Here is a 17,732-nt window from a genome sequence, read left to right as displayed (position 1 = left end):
CAATGGATTGGGTCATACTTCTAGGCAGATGCTTGATACAGCATCAGGAGGAGCCTTGTGGGCTAAAAGCTATGATGAAGCCTATGAACTTATTGAACTGATGGCTGCTAATGAGTACCAAAATCCTTCTCAGAGACTGACTCAGGGAAAAGAAGCTGAAATTCTGGAGGTGGACGCAACAACTGCTATAGTTGCCCAACTTAAGGCTTTGACAATGAAGGTGGACACTTTGGCTAATTATGGATTTAATTAAATCACTAGTGTCTGTGAGCTTTATGCTGGTGCCCATGAGACTGATCAGTGCACAATTTCTAATAATTCAGCTCAGTTCATGAGCAACTTCCAGCGATCACAACAACCTGTGCCAGCCACCTATCATCCAAACAACCGCAATCATCCTAATTTCAGTTGGAGCAATGCTCAGAATGCGGTTCAACAGCCTTATCAGCAGTATCCAGCTAAGCAGTACAACCCCCCTGGTTTTCAGCAACCGCAGTATGCACCAAAACAACAACTCCAGCTGCAGCAAGCTAATGAAAAATCTGAATTAGAGGAGTTGAAGCTTATGTGCAAAAGCCAAGCCGTTTCTATCAAGACCTTGGAATATCAAATTGGGCAAATTTCCAATGCCTTACTAAATCATCAACATGGTACACTACTTAGTGAAACTGAAGTACCAGGGAAGAAGGAAGCTAAAGAGCAGGTAAAGGCAATCACTTTGAGGTCTGGAAGGGTTGCTAATCCCGAGCAAACTCAAGAGTTGGCTGAAAAAGCTGGAGCTGAGAAAGAAGTAAATCACCAGGATGAAGAGGTGGAACCAAGGAAGACTATTGTTAAGCACACTCCTCCTGAGGGTAATACAGGGGAGAAACAGATCTATCCTCCACCGCCTTTTCCTAAGAGGCTGCAGAAGAAAAAGCTGGACGAGCAATTCGAGAAGTTTCTGGAGGTGTTCAAGATTCTTCATATCAACATACCTTTCACTGAGGCTCTCGACAGATGCCTAGTTATGCAAAGTTTATGAAAGGTATTCTCTCTCGGAAAGTGAAGCTAGATGATTTAGAGATTGTCGCTTTCACGGAGGAATGCAGTGCTGTACTGCAGCAGACGTTGCCCCCGAAGCTTAAGGATCCAGGAAGCTTTACTATTCCATGTACTATAGGGAAAGTGTCTTTTGACAGATGCTTATGTGACTTGGAAGCTAGCATCAATCTGATGCCTTTGTCAATCTTCAAGCAATTAGACTTACCTGATCCCAAACCAACTTACATGACCTTGCAGTTGGCCGACCATTCTATTATATATCCGAGAGGTATTATGGAGGATGTCTTGGTCAAGGTGGATAAACTCATCTTCCCTTCTGATTTCGTCATTCTTCATTTCAAGGAGGATAAGAAGATTCCCATAATCTTGGGAAGGCCTTTCTTGGCAACTGGTCGAACCTTGATTGATGTCCAGAAGGGTGAGCTTATAATACGAGTGTTGGATCATGATATAACTTTCAGTGTGTTCAATGCTATGAAATTTCCTACTGATAACGAGGAGTGCTTACAAGTGGAGTTGGTTGATTCGGTGGTCACATCAGAACTTGATAATTTGCTAAGTCTGATGCCTTAGAAAAAACCTTGTTGGAAAATTCGGATAGCGAAGATGACGAAGGTGATGAGCAATTGCAATATTTGAATGCTTCTCCCGGGAAAAGGAAGATTGATATGCCTTTTGAATCTCTTGAAATGGAGGAATTAAAAAAATCTCCTAAACGCCTCAAGCCTTCTATTGAGGAAGCTCTTACTCTTGAGCTTAAGCCTTTACCTGAACATTTGAGGTATGCTTTTTTAGGTGATACATCTACTCTGCCTATCATTATTGCATCTGACCTTTCATGTAGCAATGAGGAAAAGCTTTTGAGAATTATGAGAGAGTTCAAATCAACAATTGGATGGACTATAGCAGATATCAAGGAAATCAGCCCTTCTTACTGCATGCATAAAATTCTGTTAGAAGATGGTAGTAAGCCTATAGTCGAGCAGCAAAACAGACTTAATCCAATCATGAAGGAAGTAGTAAAGAAGGAAATTCTGAAGTGGCTAGATGCAGGATCATTTATCCTATCTCTGACAGTTCATGGGTAAGCCCGGTTCAATGTGTACCAAAAAAAGGTGGTATTACTATGGTAGCAAATGAGAAGAATGAGCTTACCTGCAAGAACAGTCACGGGGTGGAGAGTCTGTATGGACTATAGGAAGCTGAACAAAGCCACTAGAAAGGATCACTTTCCCCTGCCCTTCATTGATCAGATGCTTGACATGTTGGCTGGTCATGAGTACTATTGTCTTCTGGATGGTTATTCGGGTTACAACCAGATTTGTATCGCTCCGGAAGATTAGGAGAAAACTACCTTCACTTGTCCATTCGGTACATTCGCCTTTGGATGAGTTTCTTTCGGTCTGTGTGGTGCACCGGCCATATTTCAGCGATGTATGATGGCCATCTTTTCTGACATGACTGGCCAAAGTGTGGAAGTGTTCATGGACGACTTCTCAGTCTATGGAGATTCTTTTGATTAATGCTTGCAAAATCTTGGACACGTCCTCAAGAGGTGCGTTGAGACCAATCAGGTTCTCAATTGGGAGAAATGTCTTTTCATGGTGCATCAAGGCATAATTCTTGGGCACAAGGTTTTTAGTAAGGGTCTTGAGGTGGATAAGGCCAAGGTGAGGGTCATTGAGAATCTTCCCCCTCCTATTTCTGCCAAGGAAATTCACAATTTTCTTGGTCACGCGGGTTTCTACAGGCATTTCATCAAAGACTTCTCGAAAATTTCAAATCCATTATGCAGTTTACTAGAGAAAGATGTCCCTTTCAAATTTGATGACGAGTGCCTTGCAGCATTTGAGACATTGAAGAAGAGTCTAATCTCGGCACCAGTCATAACTACACCTGATTGGAATGAACCTTTTAAGATGATGTGTGATGCAAGTGATTATGCAGTTGGAGCAGTTCTTGGGCAGAGGAAGAACAACATATTTCATGTGGTCTACTATGCTAGTAAGACTCTAAATGGTGCTCAACTGAATTACACTACTACAGAGAAATAACTTTTAGCTATTGTCTATGGTTTTGAGATATTTCGATCTTATCTACTTGGGACTAAGGTGACAGTTTTCACGGATCACGCCGTCATTCGATATCTTGTCTCGAAGAAGGACTCTAAGCCTAGATTAATTTGATGGGTTCTTTTGCTCCAAGAATTTGAACTAGAGATCAAGGACAGAAAGGGAACTGAAAATCAAGTTGCTGATCATCTCTCGCGATTAGAGAATCCAAATTCTACTTCATTGGATAAGACATTGATAAATGAGTCTTTTCCCGACGAGCAGCTGTTTGGAGTGCAAGAAGAAGAGCCATGGTTTGCAGACATAGTGAACTACCTTGTGAGTAACATCATGCCTCCCGACCTATCTTATGCTCAAAGGAAGAAGTTTCTACATGAAGTGAAGTGGTATATGTGGGATGAGCGGTTTTTTTTAGACAAGGAGCTGACCAAATAATCAGGAGATGTATTCCTTACAGCGAAACAGGGGGGATCTTGTGAGATTTCCACTCAACAGCTTATGGAGGACATTATGGTGGAGAAAAGATAGCAGCTCGTGTTCTTCAAACAGGTTTCTTTTGGCCGACATTATTTAAAGATGCTCATCAGTTCATTTTGAAATGTGATCAATGTCAACGTGTGGGTAATATGTCCAAGAGGGATGAGATGCCTCTTAATGTGCTTCTGAAGTTTGAGGTCTTCGATGTTTGGGGAATTGACTTCATGGGTCCATTTGTCTCATCTTGAAACAATCAGTATATCCTGTTGGCGGTTGATTATGTGTGGAAATGGGTTGAAGTTAAGGCGTTGCCAACGAACGATGCGAAAGTGGTGCTTCATTTTCTTCACAAGCAGATATTCACAAAGTTTGGAACTCCAAGAGTCATAATCAGTGATGAGGGGTCGCATTTTTGCAATCGCAAGTTTACTGCTACGATGAAAAGGTATAATGTGAATCATCGCATTGATACGGCTTATCATCCTCAGAGAAATGGTCAAGTTGAGGTATCTAATAGAGAGATCAAGCGCATTTTAGAGAAAGTAGTGTGTCCATCAAGGAAGGATTGGTCTTTGAAGCTTGATGAAGCTGTTTGGGCGTATAGAACAGCATATAAGACTCCATTGGGAATGTCGCCGTTTCAACTGGTCTATGGCAAGGGGTGTCATTTGCCCTTGGAGCTCGAGCATAAAGCTTACTGGGCTTTAAAAAAATTGAATCTGGACTTGGATGCAGCTGGAAAGAAAAGGATGCTTCAATTGAACGAACTTGATGAATTTCGACTTCAAGCTTATGAGAACAAAAAAATATACTATGAGAAAGTCAAGAGGTGGCACGATCGGGGTCTAGTGCTCAAGAAATTTGTGCAGGGGCAACAAGTGCTTTATTTTTAACTCGCGTCTCCGTCTTTTTCTTGGAAAGTTGAAGTCAAGATGGTCAAGTCCTTTTATTGTCAAAACTGTGTTTCCACATGGAGCGGTGGAACTTTTTGAGAATGATCCGGGCCAAGAATTCAAGGTAAATGGTCAATGGTTGAAGCATTATTATGGTGATAGGGCAAACCACGAGGTGGTTAGTGCCATTTTATTGTCCACTTGATCTCGAGATTCAACGTCAAGCTAGCGATGTAAAAGAAGCGCTTCTTGGGAGGCCCAAGTATGTTTTACATTAGTAGGTAGAGGAAGCAAGAAGAAAGGAAAAATTCACAAAAAAATCAGAGAAAGAAAAAAAATCAAGGCCAAGTACAGAGGTTGGGCGCGCCCACGCTTTTCTAGCGCGCGGCCATGCCATTTTTCCAGTAGCTGAGCGCGCCCGCGCTGGTTTTCCAGAAGTAGAGCGCGCCCGCGCTGTCTCAGCGCATGGCCGCTCCGGTCCCTGTGCGAATTTTTTTTAAGGCGGCAGTTTATAAGGTAAAATCAGGATTTTAATTCCAAAATCAATTCAAACCCGATTTTTACTCTTACACACCCTATAATTCCCTCTCCCAATCAATTCCATTATTATCACGATTCCCATAATCAATCCCACTTCTATTCCTTATCAAATTCACACCCCTACACCTATAAATACATACACTTATAGACAACTTCTCCACCAATTCACAAACTCTCAAACACATATTATCTCTAAACACTTAAGCTTTTATTCACTATTTTTCAATCCGATGGCACCCAAAAGACAGAGAACTCAAGTTGGAAGCAGCACCATCGATTCATCATCTGCTGGTGGTATGAGGCCTAGGTTTTCTAATCCTGAGGCTGAGGAAGAGTACACGAGGCTTCTCTCGAAGCCTATTTCTAAGGAGAGAGGATTTCTGCCATCCAGGAAGGATGGTAAGTTGTTGGAGATGATTCTCGAGATGGGTTGGGTACCATTTTGTGAGGCTCCCGCTGTTGTGCCCATGAGAGTTGTGCGGGAGTTTTATGCCAATGCTAAAGCGGAGAAGAATGGCTTTACGGTGGTGAGGGGGATGACTGTCGAGTACAGTGCTGAGGCTATCAGAACAGTGATTCAGCAGCCCGCGAGGAAGCTCGGACAGGACACGTGGAACGATAAGACTCCGGAGGACTTTAACTTAGATCTGATCGTTGTTACTCTATGTGTGCCTGAGACTCATTGGAAGTTCAAGAGGGGTACTACTGATTACTCCGCGTTCCCTGCTTCATGCATGGATAGGTTTCCACGAGCTTGGAACTCGTTTATTTGTGCTAACATCATGCCATCTTCGCATGTGCATGAGATTACTGTGGAGCGTGCTCGTCTGCTATGGGGTATTCTTCATGGTGATTACATTGATTTGGGGATGGTGATCTATCAGGGGATCTTGAGATTTTTGAGGGGAGGTACTATAGGTGCTATTTCTTATGCGTCCATTGTGACGAAGTTGTGCGTGGCGGTTGGTGTTCATTGACCCGTACATGAGCAGCTACAACTTCCTAGTGCTCCTATCGACAGTTCTACGCTGCACAACATGGTTGAGAGGTATGGCGGCAAGCCTGATCCTAAGGGGCTTGGTTATTCTTATAATCATCTACCAGGAGGAAGTCCAGCCCCTCAGTCATATGCCGGTGGTACGCAGCAGGCTAGCAAGGCAGCTTGGAGAGCCGAGTTGGGAGAGGAGGTCGGTCCATCGCACCAGCAGCAACAACAGCAGGATGAGGCAGCAGGAGCAGATATGGGAGCTAGTTTGAGTTTGATGCAGTATCGGCGTCTTGCGAGGAGGATGGATGTGATGCACGACATCCACAGTCAGTTTGCACGCGATCTCACCCAGGTACTTGGGACTGCATTTAGAGCTACGGGAGTTGACATCTAGTGGCCAGTTTTTGGTGAGGATTCCGTGTATCCACCTCCGGACACACCTGACACTCCACCCATTGAAGGTGATGATTCTTATTCTGAGTAGGTATGCCAGATTCCTTACTATTACCTTCACTGAGGACAGTGAATATTTTAAGTTTGGGGGTAGTAGTTTAAGGAATATGTTCGTGTGAGTCTCATATAGTTTGCATGTTCATGATAGTTTAATTCATATAGTTGCATATATTTTTCCATGTAATTTTTTTTATTTTTGGTAGTTTTTATGATAATTTGTTCATGTAGTTTCATGCATTTGCATTATATTATGATTCCCTTAGATAATTTTTCCGATTAATTGGTGATATTGATGCTAGTGTAGTGATGTCGTATTTAGTGATGTTGAGTCTTGTTGGATTGATTTACATGCAAGAGACATTTGTATTTCATTAAGTCTTATAGGTTGCTACCGTGTTAGATCATAGTCATGATTTGTTGGTTTGTCGAGGTTTAATCGCTTGTTTATATTTCGAATTTAGGATATTCTCTTAATAATAAAAGACATGGATATTTACAAATTGGAGGAAATTAGATTTCATTGTTAGTTGTGTGGCTAGGTGTTAAATGTCTAGTAGCCGACTCATATTTTTATGAGTAGTCTAGGGTTGAATGAGATGGAGCGAAACACACTCATTCAGAAATTGTTAAAAAAAGAAGAAAAATAAATTAATAAGTGTTATGTACAATTGATCACAAGTGGGCTCTTTAGTACTCGAGTTATTAAGTTCTTAGGGGACTTTGTGCCTAGTGACCTAAGGCTTTTATAGTCTGGGATCCGCTAACCTAACGCTCGCTACATGGGTGCTATTGTATAAGTCTTTTGTGGACCTCATTCATTGCACGATCAAATACGCATATGTGTTTTGTTTTGTTTGAATAAAAGCATGAATCCATGATTAACTCCGATATAAGAATTGAAGTGTTATAAGTTATTTTGAGTCTACCTTTTATTCTATTTATAAACTTGCGATTATCTTGATAAGTAGTGAGTCAAGGTTGTCGATCTAGTTGTGATAGTACATCTGTAAGCATTCGCACACACGCACGTCTCTGATATGTAGATTGATTTGTGAGATATGATGGATCTTTATGCGAATAATTTCATTTGATGAGGTGTTGCTAGTTTATTGGTTTAGTTATTCTTTGGGGATCATTACATTCATATTAGTTGCATTCATGCATTTTTATTTCTTGTTCTTTGAGTCTGTTTATGCTTGAGGACAAGCATCGATTCAAGTTTGGGGGTGTGTTAAGTGGCATTTATGACACTTATTTATGCTCTAATAATCTTTGAGTTGCTGTATTTGTACTCAAGTTATTTGTGTTTTAACGTGTTTTCAAGTTTTTTTGCATTTCAGACTTTACTTTGTGAATCAGGTGAATTAGCATTGTTTTGATACTAATATGGTGTTTAGGATGTGTTGGAATAAAAGCTTGAAAGACTGGCTTGAAGCTGCAAGAAATAAAGAAAAGAAAAAAAGAATTTTTGGCAGAAGGCAGGCGCGCCCGCACTGGTATTGCGCGCGGCCGCGCCGGGGGAACAGAAAGTCAGCGCGCCCACGCTGGTGAAGCGCGCGCCCGTGCTGGGTCGGGACTTAAAAATCCTGATTCTTGTGTAATTCAAATTCTGGACTCCTGGGAATGCATGGACGGCTATATAAACATAACTTAGGTCATTTTTTAGAGATATTCAGATATTCATAGTTTTCAAGACATCAAGGAGGGAGAAGACGGCAAGAGACCTTTTGGCACAATTCAACAAAGGCAAAGATGATCTAGTTTATTCTTGTGAATCTTTGTTTTGAGTTGTAATTTGGATGCTTGTTTCTTGTTTTGCTGAACCTATATTCTTGTGTGTACTTGATTTTATTTATTCGTATAAAGACTACATTTGCTAAATCATGTTTTCATTGGAACCCACATTGGCGATGAGTTCGATTATGGGCTAATCGTTATCGTGGGGTTCTAGCGGATTTATTTATAGATTTCTTTAGTTAAATTGTTTGCTGCCTTAATGTGTGGTGATTGTATGATATCCTAGTTATGGTTTTGCTTATTCATCTTATAAGCGTCGGGAACTTATAAGATAGCGTGTTAATTCTTAATGAAGCGAAAGTGAATTTAAGGATTTAGAACTTGCCATGCTAGCATAGGTTCATATATTGTTATGCATGATTCGTAGGTAATTTTAACCATCTTACTTGCCCTATGTAATCAAGATAGATAACTTGTGCTTAAACCGTTATGTTGTCAAATTCTATAGACATATAGGGTCTCAATATAATTGGTGCCAATTTAGCTTCTATCTCTTTTGTGGATGTCTGGTAGAATAGTGCTCGCGCAACGAAAGTTGGCGTTTATCAGTTTTGTGTTATCTGATTAGTGTCATCACTATTGCATGCTAAGGTTGAGAATAATAAGGCTATTAAATGAAGTACGTAATGAAGTTAGAATCCAATGTTTGTCATATATATTAATACAGTCTATTTTATTCTCTTAGTTATAATTGTTAGCGTAATTCTTAGTTATAAACATCCTCACTTTGTTATTATCTTAGCATTGAATAATAACCATACATTGTTGCTTAGGTGCGTAATTTAGATAGTTAACCAATGCAGTCTCTGTGGGATCGAATCTGATTTATATCTTATTCTACTTGCGAACTCTTATACTTGCGTGTAATATTAGCGCGTGTTTAGCGACTAACACACATCAATCAAAGTTTGGCCTATAGCTAAGAATGGTCTTCCCAAGATAATAGGATTCTTCTTATCCTCATCAAACACTAGAATGACAAAATCAGCAGGGAAGATGAGTTTATCCACTTTAACCGAGGCATCTTCCATTATACCTCTCAGATACGTGATGGACCGATCATCCAGTTATAAGGAAATTTTTGTAGGTTTTGGATTAGGTAGCCCAAGTTGAATGAAGACAGATAATGGCATCAGGTTGATACTAGCTCCCAAGTCACACAAGAACTTGTCGAAAGATAACTTGCCAATAGTGCATGGTATCGTGAAGCTTCCCTGATCTTTAAGTTTATGAGGCAATTTCTGTTGCAGCACCTGTAAGGCATATGTCATAGCCTATTTGTATATTCGAGGATTTAACTCAACTCAAATAAGAATGTAATAAGTAAATAGTGGATCTACCGTCAAAGAGATCTCGCAAAGTAACATATGTCAAAGGATTCAGAAACAAGGTTCATCTACAGACTTGAGGAATTAATTCACTGGAAGAAGTTCAAGAAATTGATCATGCCTCAGTGATATAAATCAAGATTGTGGATTTAATCAAGTGACAGAGATCTCATCAGGGTATCAATTAATTACAAGGATTTAGTCTGAAGAAAATCAAGAGTATCAAGGTCAAGGCTTGAAGAAACGTCACGGAAGTTAGTCACTCATGAACCAGACAGTACATCGAGTGTCAACATTGATGTGGTGGAATTGATTCATAATTGACAGTGATTTTCAGAAGATTTTCAGAAGAATGGTTGCTGCTCAAGATTAGTATTAATTCTCTATTAATTAATTAAGTCAAATAATTTAATTAAGAAAATAAATTATATCTGCAAAGATTAATTTATTGTTTAATTGAATTAATTGATTAATTAATTCAGAATTAATATTAAGGATTTTTAGAATTTAAATTGGATTAAAATCTATTTAAATTCAACAAGATAATCTGATTGTACTAATATGACAATCGGTATGACAATTGATAGTCATACCAAAGTCATGCTAGTACAAATAATTGTTTTGCTGAAACTTACACTGGGAGGAGGATAGTCTTGCTAGTTCATTTGATAGTCCTACTGAAAGTCTTGCTAGCTGTTGGGATTGTCTTGCTGAGCTCAGGATTGTCATTCCAGTTCATTCCATTCTGTTGATTGATTAAAAAGACAGAAGCAGCCATTCAACAAAAAAAACACAACAGAACCCGAGAACAAGAAGAAAAAGAAGCAGAACAAATATTTCATCTTCTCTGCTAATTTCAAGATTAAATTTCTAGTTTGTAAAGTTAAATCCAAACCACTAGAAATCATTCTCTTGTTCTTGTGTAACTATCTAGCGGATCAAAATCCCTAGAACTTAATATCAAATTGTGTTTAGCATGTGAATCTTTTTATTGTAAAAATAAAAAAAGTTCATGTCGAATTTATTCTAGATTTGTGATAATTAATTTGAGATTAATTCCTTGTAATCGATACCGTTGTTGTAACACCCTTCAAGTTTAATAATATTCTTATTTAACTTGAATTTTGTGTCACATTTTTTTATTCCCCATTTAATTCGATTATTCGGTACTGTTTATATTCAACCCCCCTACAAACACATTGGGACCTAACAGCACCGCACTGTACTCTTCCGTTAGAGCCGGTTTCTAACTCTTCAAGTTTCAACTTCCGAGATAGAATACCTTTTATGAACTTTGTATAGCTCATCATATCTTCTAGAGCTTTCGAAAAAGGTATGTTAATATGCAATTTCTTAAAAACGTCCAAAAATATGGTAAACTGCTTGTCGATCTTCTACTTCTAAAGTCTTTTTGGATATGGAGGAGGGGGGTAGACCTGTTTTTTTCTGTATTTTGCTCAGGAGTAGCTTGATCAGCAAAAAATTTGTTCGTTTCCTCTTCGCCATCCTTCTGAAAAGCTTTATCAAGACTTCCATTTTCTGGTTCAGGGGAGAGCGTGGGTACATTGAGAGGTAGTGCGGGCGTGCTGACCTTCTGCCCGTGCACTTCTTCATTTTGCTCAGCTGCTGATTTTTGATGGTTAGCGACTTTTCCAGATCTCAAAGTGATTGCTTTCAACTATTCTTTGACTTCCCTCTTGCCTGGGTTAGCCTCTGTATCACTAGGAAGAGTTCCTTGTGGTCTATTCAGCAACGCATTAGCAATTTATCCTATTTGATTCTCCAAAGTTTGATCAAAACCACTTGGCTTTTACACATTAGCCTCAATTCTTCTAATTAAAATTTTTCATTAGCATATTGACCAGCACTTCCATGAGATTGTTGTTGCATTCCCTGTGGTTGAAATTGTTGTCTTGGTGCATACTGTTGTTGAAAACCAGGAGGGTTGAATGGCTTGGATCCAAACAGCTGGTAAGGCTGTTGTGGATGTTGCATACCATTATGATTATTGCTCCAGCTAAAATTAGGATGGTTTCGGTTATTAGGATGATAAGCGGCAGGAACTGGTTGTTGTGACCTCTGAAAATTGCTCATAAAGGTTGCTGACTCACTAGATATAGCACATTGATCCATCGCATGGGCACCTGCACAAAGCTCACAAACACTTGTTATCTGATGAACTCCATAGTTGGTCAGAGAATCCACTTTCATAGTCAACACCTTTAGCTAAACCGCTATAGCCGTAGCTGTATCCACCTCCAGAATTCCTACTACCTTCCCTTGTGGTAGTCTCTAAGTTGGGTTCTGATATTCATTAGCAGCCATCATTTCAATTAGCTCATAAGCTTCCGCATATCTCTTATCCTATAAGGCTCCACCGGATGCTACATCTAGCATGGGTCTTGACTGTGCTCCCAACCCATTATAGAAGTAATTGATTACCATCCAATTAGGCATTCCATGATGTGGACACTTCCTAAGCATATCCTTGTAGCGCTCCCAAGCTTCACATAAAGATTCTCTCGACTGCTGTGCAAATTGAGTAAGAGCATTCCTGATTGCAGCTGTTTTTTCCATAGGGAAGAATTTAGTAAGAAATTTCTGAGAAAGATCCTCCCATGTCGCAATAGAACCTGCTGGTAGAGAGGGAAACCAGCTCTCAGCTTTATCCCTCAGAGAAAATGGGAAAAGTCTCAGTTTCACAGCATCTTCCGAAACACCGTTGAACTTAAAGGTGTCACAAATTTCGATGAAATCCCTAATGTGCATATTGGGATCTTCCGTTGGAGCACCCCCAAACTGGAATGAATTCTGAACCAATTGAATCGTGCCAGACTTGATTTCAAAGGTATTAGTTGCAATGGTTGGTCTGACAATGCCAGACTGAATGTCATTGATTTTCGGTTGAGAATAATCCTTCAATGCTTTCGCTTCTTTTACTGGTTCTCCCATTGCAATGATCACTTCCGTTTCTACTTCTTCAAGTGTATCCTTACGAGATTGAGAATGTGTTCGCATACACGCTTGCTCAAATACCTGAAACACAGAAGCAAAGTAAAAGTGGTAAGAGAAATAATCCGAGTTAGTGAACTTTAACGACCACTAATGACAAGCACATAAACTAATTTTAACACTGAATCCCCGGTAGTGGCGCCAAAAAATTGTTCGCACAAAAACACGCAAGCATACGCGGTCACAAGTAGTATAAGATTAAGTTTAGTTTGTTCCCACTGAGAATGGTTTAATTCAGAATGTGCACTTATGCAACAATGTATGATTATTATTCACTGCTAAGACAAGTATCAAATTGAGTTTGATTATCTAAAAGTAATTATGCTAGAATGAATTAACTAAGAGATTAAAAATCAAGTTGCTTATGTGAAATAAAATATGGGATTCCAACTTTATTAAATACTTCATTCAGAGTTTATACCTTTAATCATAGTATGTGACAGTTATGATAACTAATCAGACAACACGAAACTAGTACACGCTATCTTTCAATATACATATTCCCTACCACTCAGCATCCACAAATTAGATAAAAGCTGGTAGACACCAATTATGTTTAAACCCTATATGTGTGTAAGATTTGAAACATAACGGTTTAAGAGCAAGTTATCCATTGAGATCACATAGGGCAACCTACGATGGTTAAAATTACACTACGAATCATGCATGTTAAAACATCCATAAATCTATGCTAGCATGGCAAGTTCTAAACCCCTATATCCACTTTCGCATTCAATAGAGATTAACAATACAACTTAGATGTTAGCTACGCATCCAAGAAGATTAAGCATAACCATACTAGGAAATCAATAATTCATCACACACTGAAAACTTTAAGGCAATCAACTATTAAACTCCATAAATAAATCCGTTAGAATCCCATGGTAATGATAAGTTCATAATCGAACGGCTCGTCATCATGGGTTCCAATGAAAACATGATAGTAAAAAAGGTTCTGAATACTACAAGAGAATATTAAAGTATTAAAGTTTTGAAAACAAATCTGAAACAAGCATCCAAAGTACCGCCTAATTAGAAGAATAAAAAAATATGATGTAGAACTAGATCTTCTTCTTCTTAGCCATCTTGTGCTCTCCACTTTTTTGTTTCCCTTCAGTTCTTTTTCTTCTGATTGATATCTTATGGTATTTATACTTCCAGATTAATTTGACTGCATGAAACTTCCAATCAGAATCAAAACAGGATTTCATTTTTTCACGACCTAGCGCGGGCGCACCAAGACACAGTATGGACGTGCTGACCTTCTGTTCAAGCAGCGTGGGCGGCCAAGGTAGAGGGCGGCCGCGCTTGCCTTCTGCCAACAAATTCTACTTTCTTTGTTTCTTGCTCTTCTCCTCTGGCAAGCTTTCGCCCTTCATTTACTGATCTCATTCCACCATAGAAGCATAGAAAACTCCATTCTTGCCTCTAGTTATAGCTCTGCAAAGACTCAACAAAAATGCATTAAAAACACCACATACTTGAGGTCAAGTCATCAACTTAAGACGATATGAAGCATTCTAAATGGATATAAAATCCATTTATAATCTGTCTGTAACAAAGATGCTCGAGTTCAAGGTCCTAAATCAGGAGTCATCCCACAATGTGATGCTAGAACGACCTTTTCTTAGGGAAATGAAGGTCATCACTCTGATCCACCATCTTACCATCAAATTTCCAACCCCGAATAGAGTTGGCAGCATAAAGGGCTCTCAATATGACTCTCGAGAATGTTATAGGCAAGCTATGAGGGGCCTTAGGAGAAGGGATATCCAAGTCGGAGATGTATCAGATGATGAACGAGAGAGAAATATCGAATAACCAATAGAGGAAATTCGGGTCCATTACTATATTGAACAAGAAAATGAATGCTCCTCTGAATTGCCTCCGTCAACACTATTCTTAGACGACGCTATTAGGATTGAGATGTTGGAAGAAGAAGAGCCCCCAAATGACATAATCCAAGAAAATTTTAATGGGGAACGGCTTGAAGGGAGATTTGATATTTTGCAGAGTCTTTGATATGATGTATATAAGGTAGATGCCCCTCTTTCTGAGGGTGCGACCTTATCTTCAAGAATCACTAAAGAAGTTGATGCCCCTGTATGGCAGGGTGCAACCAATGTCCTCAAGGTCCACAACATCATTTGTAAAATATCCCCGGGGTGGGAACTTTTAATGTGGACGATCTAAAGATGCTGCTCAATCAACTGAAAGGGAGAGTAACAGCAATGGCCGAAATTCCTTCACCATTCTCTGTAGCGGTAAGAGAGGCTCAGTTGCCGGTTGGATATCGCAACACAACTAGTGATCTCCGGTTCCACGAAAGTTCAGATCCCTTGGAATTCTTGGGTCGATTCAATATAGAGATGGACGTGTATCAAGTTTCAGACTTAGCCCGATGCTAGCTCTTGGCATCCACTTTCAGGGAAAGCACTCAGTAATGGTTTCAAAAGCTCGGACTAGGAGTAATCACTTCTTGGGACCAAATGAAAACCTTATTCCTAACCAAGTTCCAAGTAGTTATGAGATATGCTCCGTCTGTCACTACTCTGGCTAATGTCAAATAAAGGGAGAATGAAAGTTTGACATCTTACTTTAAAAGATTCAACGCTGAGTCCACTAGCGTAAGAGGTGCTTCAGACGAAGCTTTGAAAATTTTTTTGATAGCAAGATTAAGGGTTGGCTTGGATTTCTGGAAATATTTACAGGGAAAAGACCCTACTACTATAGTTGTTGTCTTTGCTTTGGCAGAATCGTTCAAGTCCATAGAACAATCTTTGGCAGAGGTGCAACCGACTTCGCAAACAAGCCAGGGAGGCAGAGCAAGGAAGAGGGATAGATACCCGAGTCCAAGATATCGAAGAAGTATTCGAATCCTGAATCGGGTAAATGCCATAACGGTAAGAAGGGAGTGGAGCCCTCCCTCGAGCTATGATAGCAGAACGAGCGGATACACCCCTTTGGCCACGTCAATTGAGCACATCTTTGAGGTGAACAAGAATAGAGGACTTTTTAGAAAACCCGAGGCTCTGTCGTATTGGAAGAGCAAAGATAAGAAGAAATACTGTGAATACCATGAATTATCCGGACACAACACACATGAGTGTCGGCAGCTAAAAGATGAAATCGAAGCTCTAATCAAGGAAGGATATCTCGGTGAGTGGGTAGTAAAGGAAGTAAGGAGGCATAAAAGTGGCACTAACAAAGCAAAGGAAGAAGGAGGTCGCAGTCCTCGAGGGTCTAACAATGAAACTCTGGAAGAAAATAAGTTTGTTAGGGATAGCAGCATTCGATCAATATACGGAGGAGATCCTGGGATGGAATACAGTAATAGAGCCTTGGAAAGATATGCCAGGGAAGCTCGGTTTAGACCACTAACTGACATCCATAGGGTGGAGACTAGGCCACCTAAAGTATTCAAGGGAGAATACATGGATATCAACTTCAGGGAGGCAGATGTCGGGTGGGTACACCACCCCCACAATGATGCCTTGGTCATTTCTCTCCAAATCGGGACTAAAAACGTCTCCACAGACTTTGTAGATAATGGAAGTTCAGCAATAACCCTTACTACAACACCTTTAAGAAGATGGGATTGCCTGATCGAGATATGTCAAGGGAGGATTCTTGGGTCTACGGTTTTTCTAGTGAAGGGGTTGGAGTCATGGGATCAATTTGATTGCCATGCACCCTGGGGGAGAGTCCGATGTCCGTAACAAAGATGCTCGAGTTGAAGGTCCTAAATCAGGAGTCATCCCATAATGTGCTACTAGGACGGCCTTTTCTTAGGGAAATGAGGGTCATCACTTCGATCCACCATCTTACCATTAAATTTCCAACCCCGAATGGAGTTGGCAGCATAAAGGGCTCTCAATATGACTCTCAGAAGTGTTATAGGAAGGCTATGAGGGGCTTTAGGAGAATGGATATCCAAGTCGGAGATGAATCAGATGATGAACGAGAGAAAAGTATCGAACAACCAATCGAGGAAATTCGGGTCCATTACTATGTTGAACAAGAAAATGAATGCTCCTCTGAATTGCCTCCGACAACACTGTTCTTAGAAGATGCTATTAGGATTGAGATGTTGGAAGAAGAAGAGCCCCCAAATGACATAATCCAAGCAAATTTCAATGGGGAAAGGCTCGAAGGGAGATTTGATGTTTTGCACAGTCTTGGACAAGATATATATAAGGGAGATGCCCCTCTTTCTGAGGGTGTGCCCTTATCTTCAGGAATCACGAAAGAAGTTAATGCCCCTGTATGGTAGGGTGCACCTTCTACCATCCCTAATGTGAAAGAAGTTGATGCCCCTGTTATACAGGGCGCTCCTTCAACGGGAAAAGAAGTTGATGTTCCTCTCGAAGAGGATGCGCCCTCTCAGCAGAGTGATGAGGATCATAATCAGTTCGACTTAGACCCATAGATACCAATGCCAACAGAGAAAATGGGGCCAGCTGAAGACATAATTGAAATCCCTATCGATGAAAAGGATCTAAGCAAAGTTCTAAAAATTGTATCTCAGTTGGCTCCAAGATTGGAAGAGGGGCTTTCTATATTTCTCTTGGAAAATCTTGATGTATTTGCGTGGATCCATTCTGATATGGTGGGAATTGATCCAAAAATCATGTGCCATTGATTGAATATCGATCTAAAGCATAAAGGGATTTGGCCAAAGCGCAGGGCTGTAAGTGGAGAAAGGGCGGTAGCCTTGGCTGAGGAAGTAGATAGATTCTTGGATGTCGTGTTAATCAGAGGATCCTTTTACCCGGAATGGTTGGCAAATCCGGTGTTAGTGAAAAAGCCTAATGGAAAGTGGAGAACATGTATGGATTTCACCGATCGGAATAAATCATGCCCGAAGGATAGCTTTCCTTTGCCAAGAATTGATGAGTTGGTTGATACAATGGCCGGACATGATTTGCTAAGTTTCATGGATGCATACTCCGGCTATACTCAAATTCCTATGTATGAACCTGATCAGGAGCACACCTCCTTCATCAGTGGTAGAGGTCGCTACTATTACATCGGGATGTCATTCGGTCTAATCAATGCTGGAGCAACTTACCAAAGACTGGTGAATAAGATATTTAAAAAGCAGATCGAGAAAATAGTGGAGGTATAC

The 17,732-nt window shown here is 40.2% G+C and overlaps 1 protein-coding gene and 1 non-coding gene across 2 annotated transcripts; both read left to right on the top strand.

The window, feature by feature from the left end:
- The first annotated feature begins 12,047 nt into the window (after window positions 1-12,047).
- On the top strand, window positions 12,048-12,154 carry LOC141722863 (small nucleolar RNA R71). Its single transcript, XR_012575861.1, has one exon. It is a non-coding gene; the product is annotated as a small nucleolar RNA R71 (small nucleolar RNA).
- Window positions 12,155-14,835: 2,681 nt separating this feature from the next.
- LOC141719065 (uncharacterized) lies at window positions 14,836-16,323 on the top strand. Its single transcript, XM_074521448.1, has 2 exons — window positions 14,836-14,981; window positions 15,177-16,323. The coding sequence occupies exons 1-2, from the start codon at window positions 14,836-14,838 to the stop codon at window positions 16,321-16,323; spliced, it is 1,293 nt and encodes a 430-aa protein (XP_074377549.1).
- Window positions 16,324-17,732: the final 1,409 nt, after the last annotated feature.

The sequence above is a fragment of the Apium graveolens genome, chromosome 4, assembly GCF_009905375.1.
Source record: "Apium graveolens cultivar Ventura chromosome 4, ASM990537v1, whole genome shotgun sequence".
NCBI lineage: Eukaryota > Viridiplantae > Streptophyta > Magnoliopsida > Apiales > Apiaceae > Apium > Apium graveolens.
This window is presented reverse-complemented; position numbering and strand designations above follow the sequence as displayed.

What these genes read in the sequence shown, in the direction of transcription:
- LOC141719065 (XM_074521448.1), top strand. Translation starts at nt 14,836, where the DNA reads ATGGCCGAAATTCCTTCACCATTCTCTGTAGCGGTAAGAGAGGCTCAG. An exon ending in TTCAATATAGAGATGGACGT is followed by an intron (nt 14,982 to 15,176) that starts GTATCAAGTTTC and finishes TGTCAAATAAAG; the next exon opens with GGAGAATGAAAGTTTGACAT.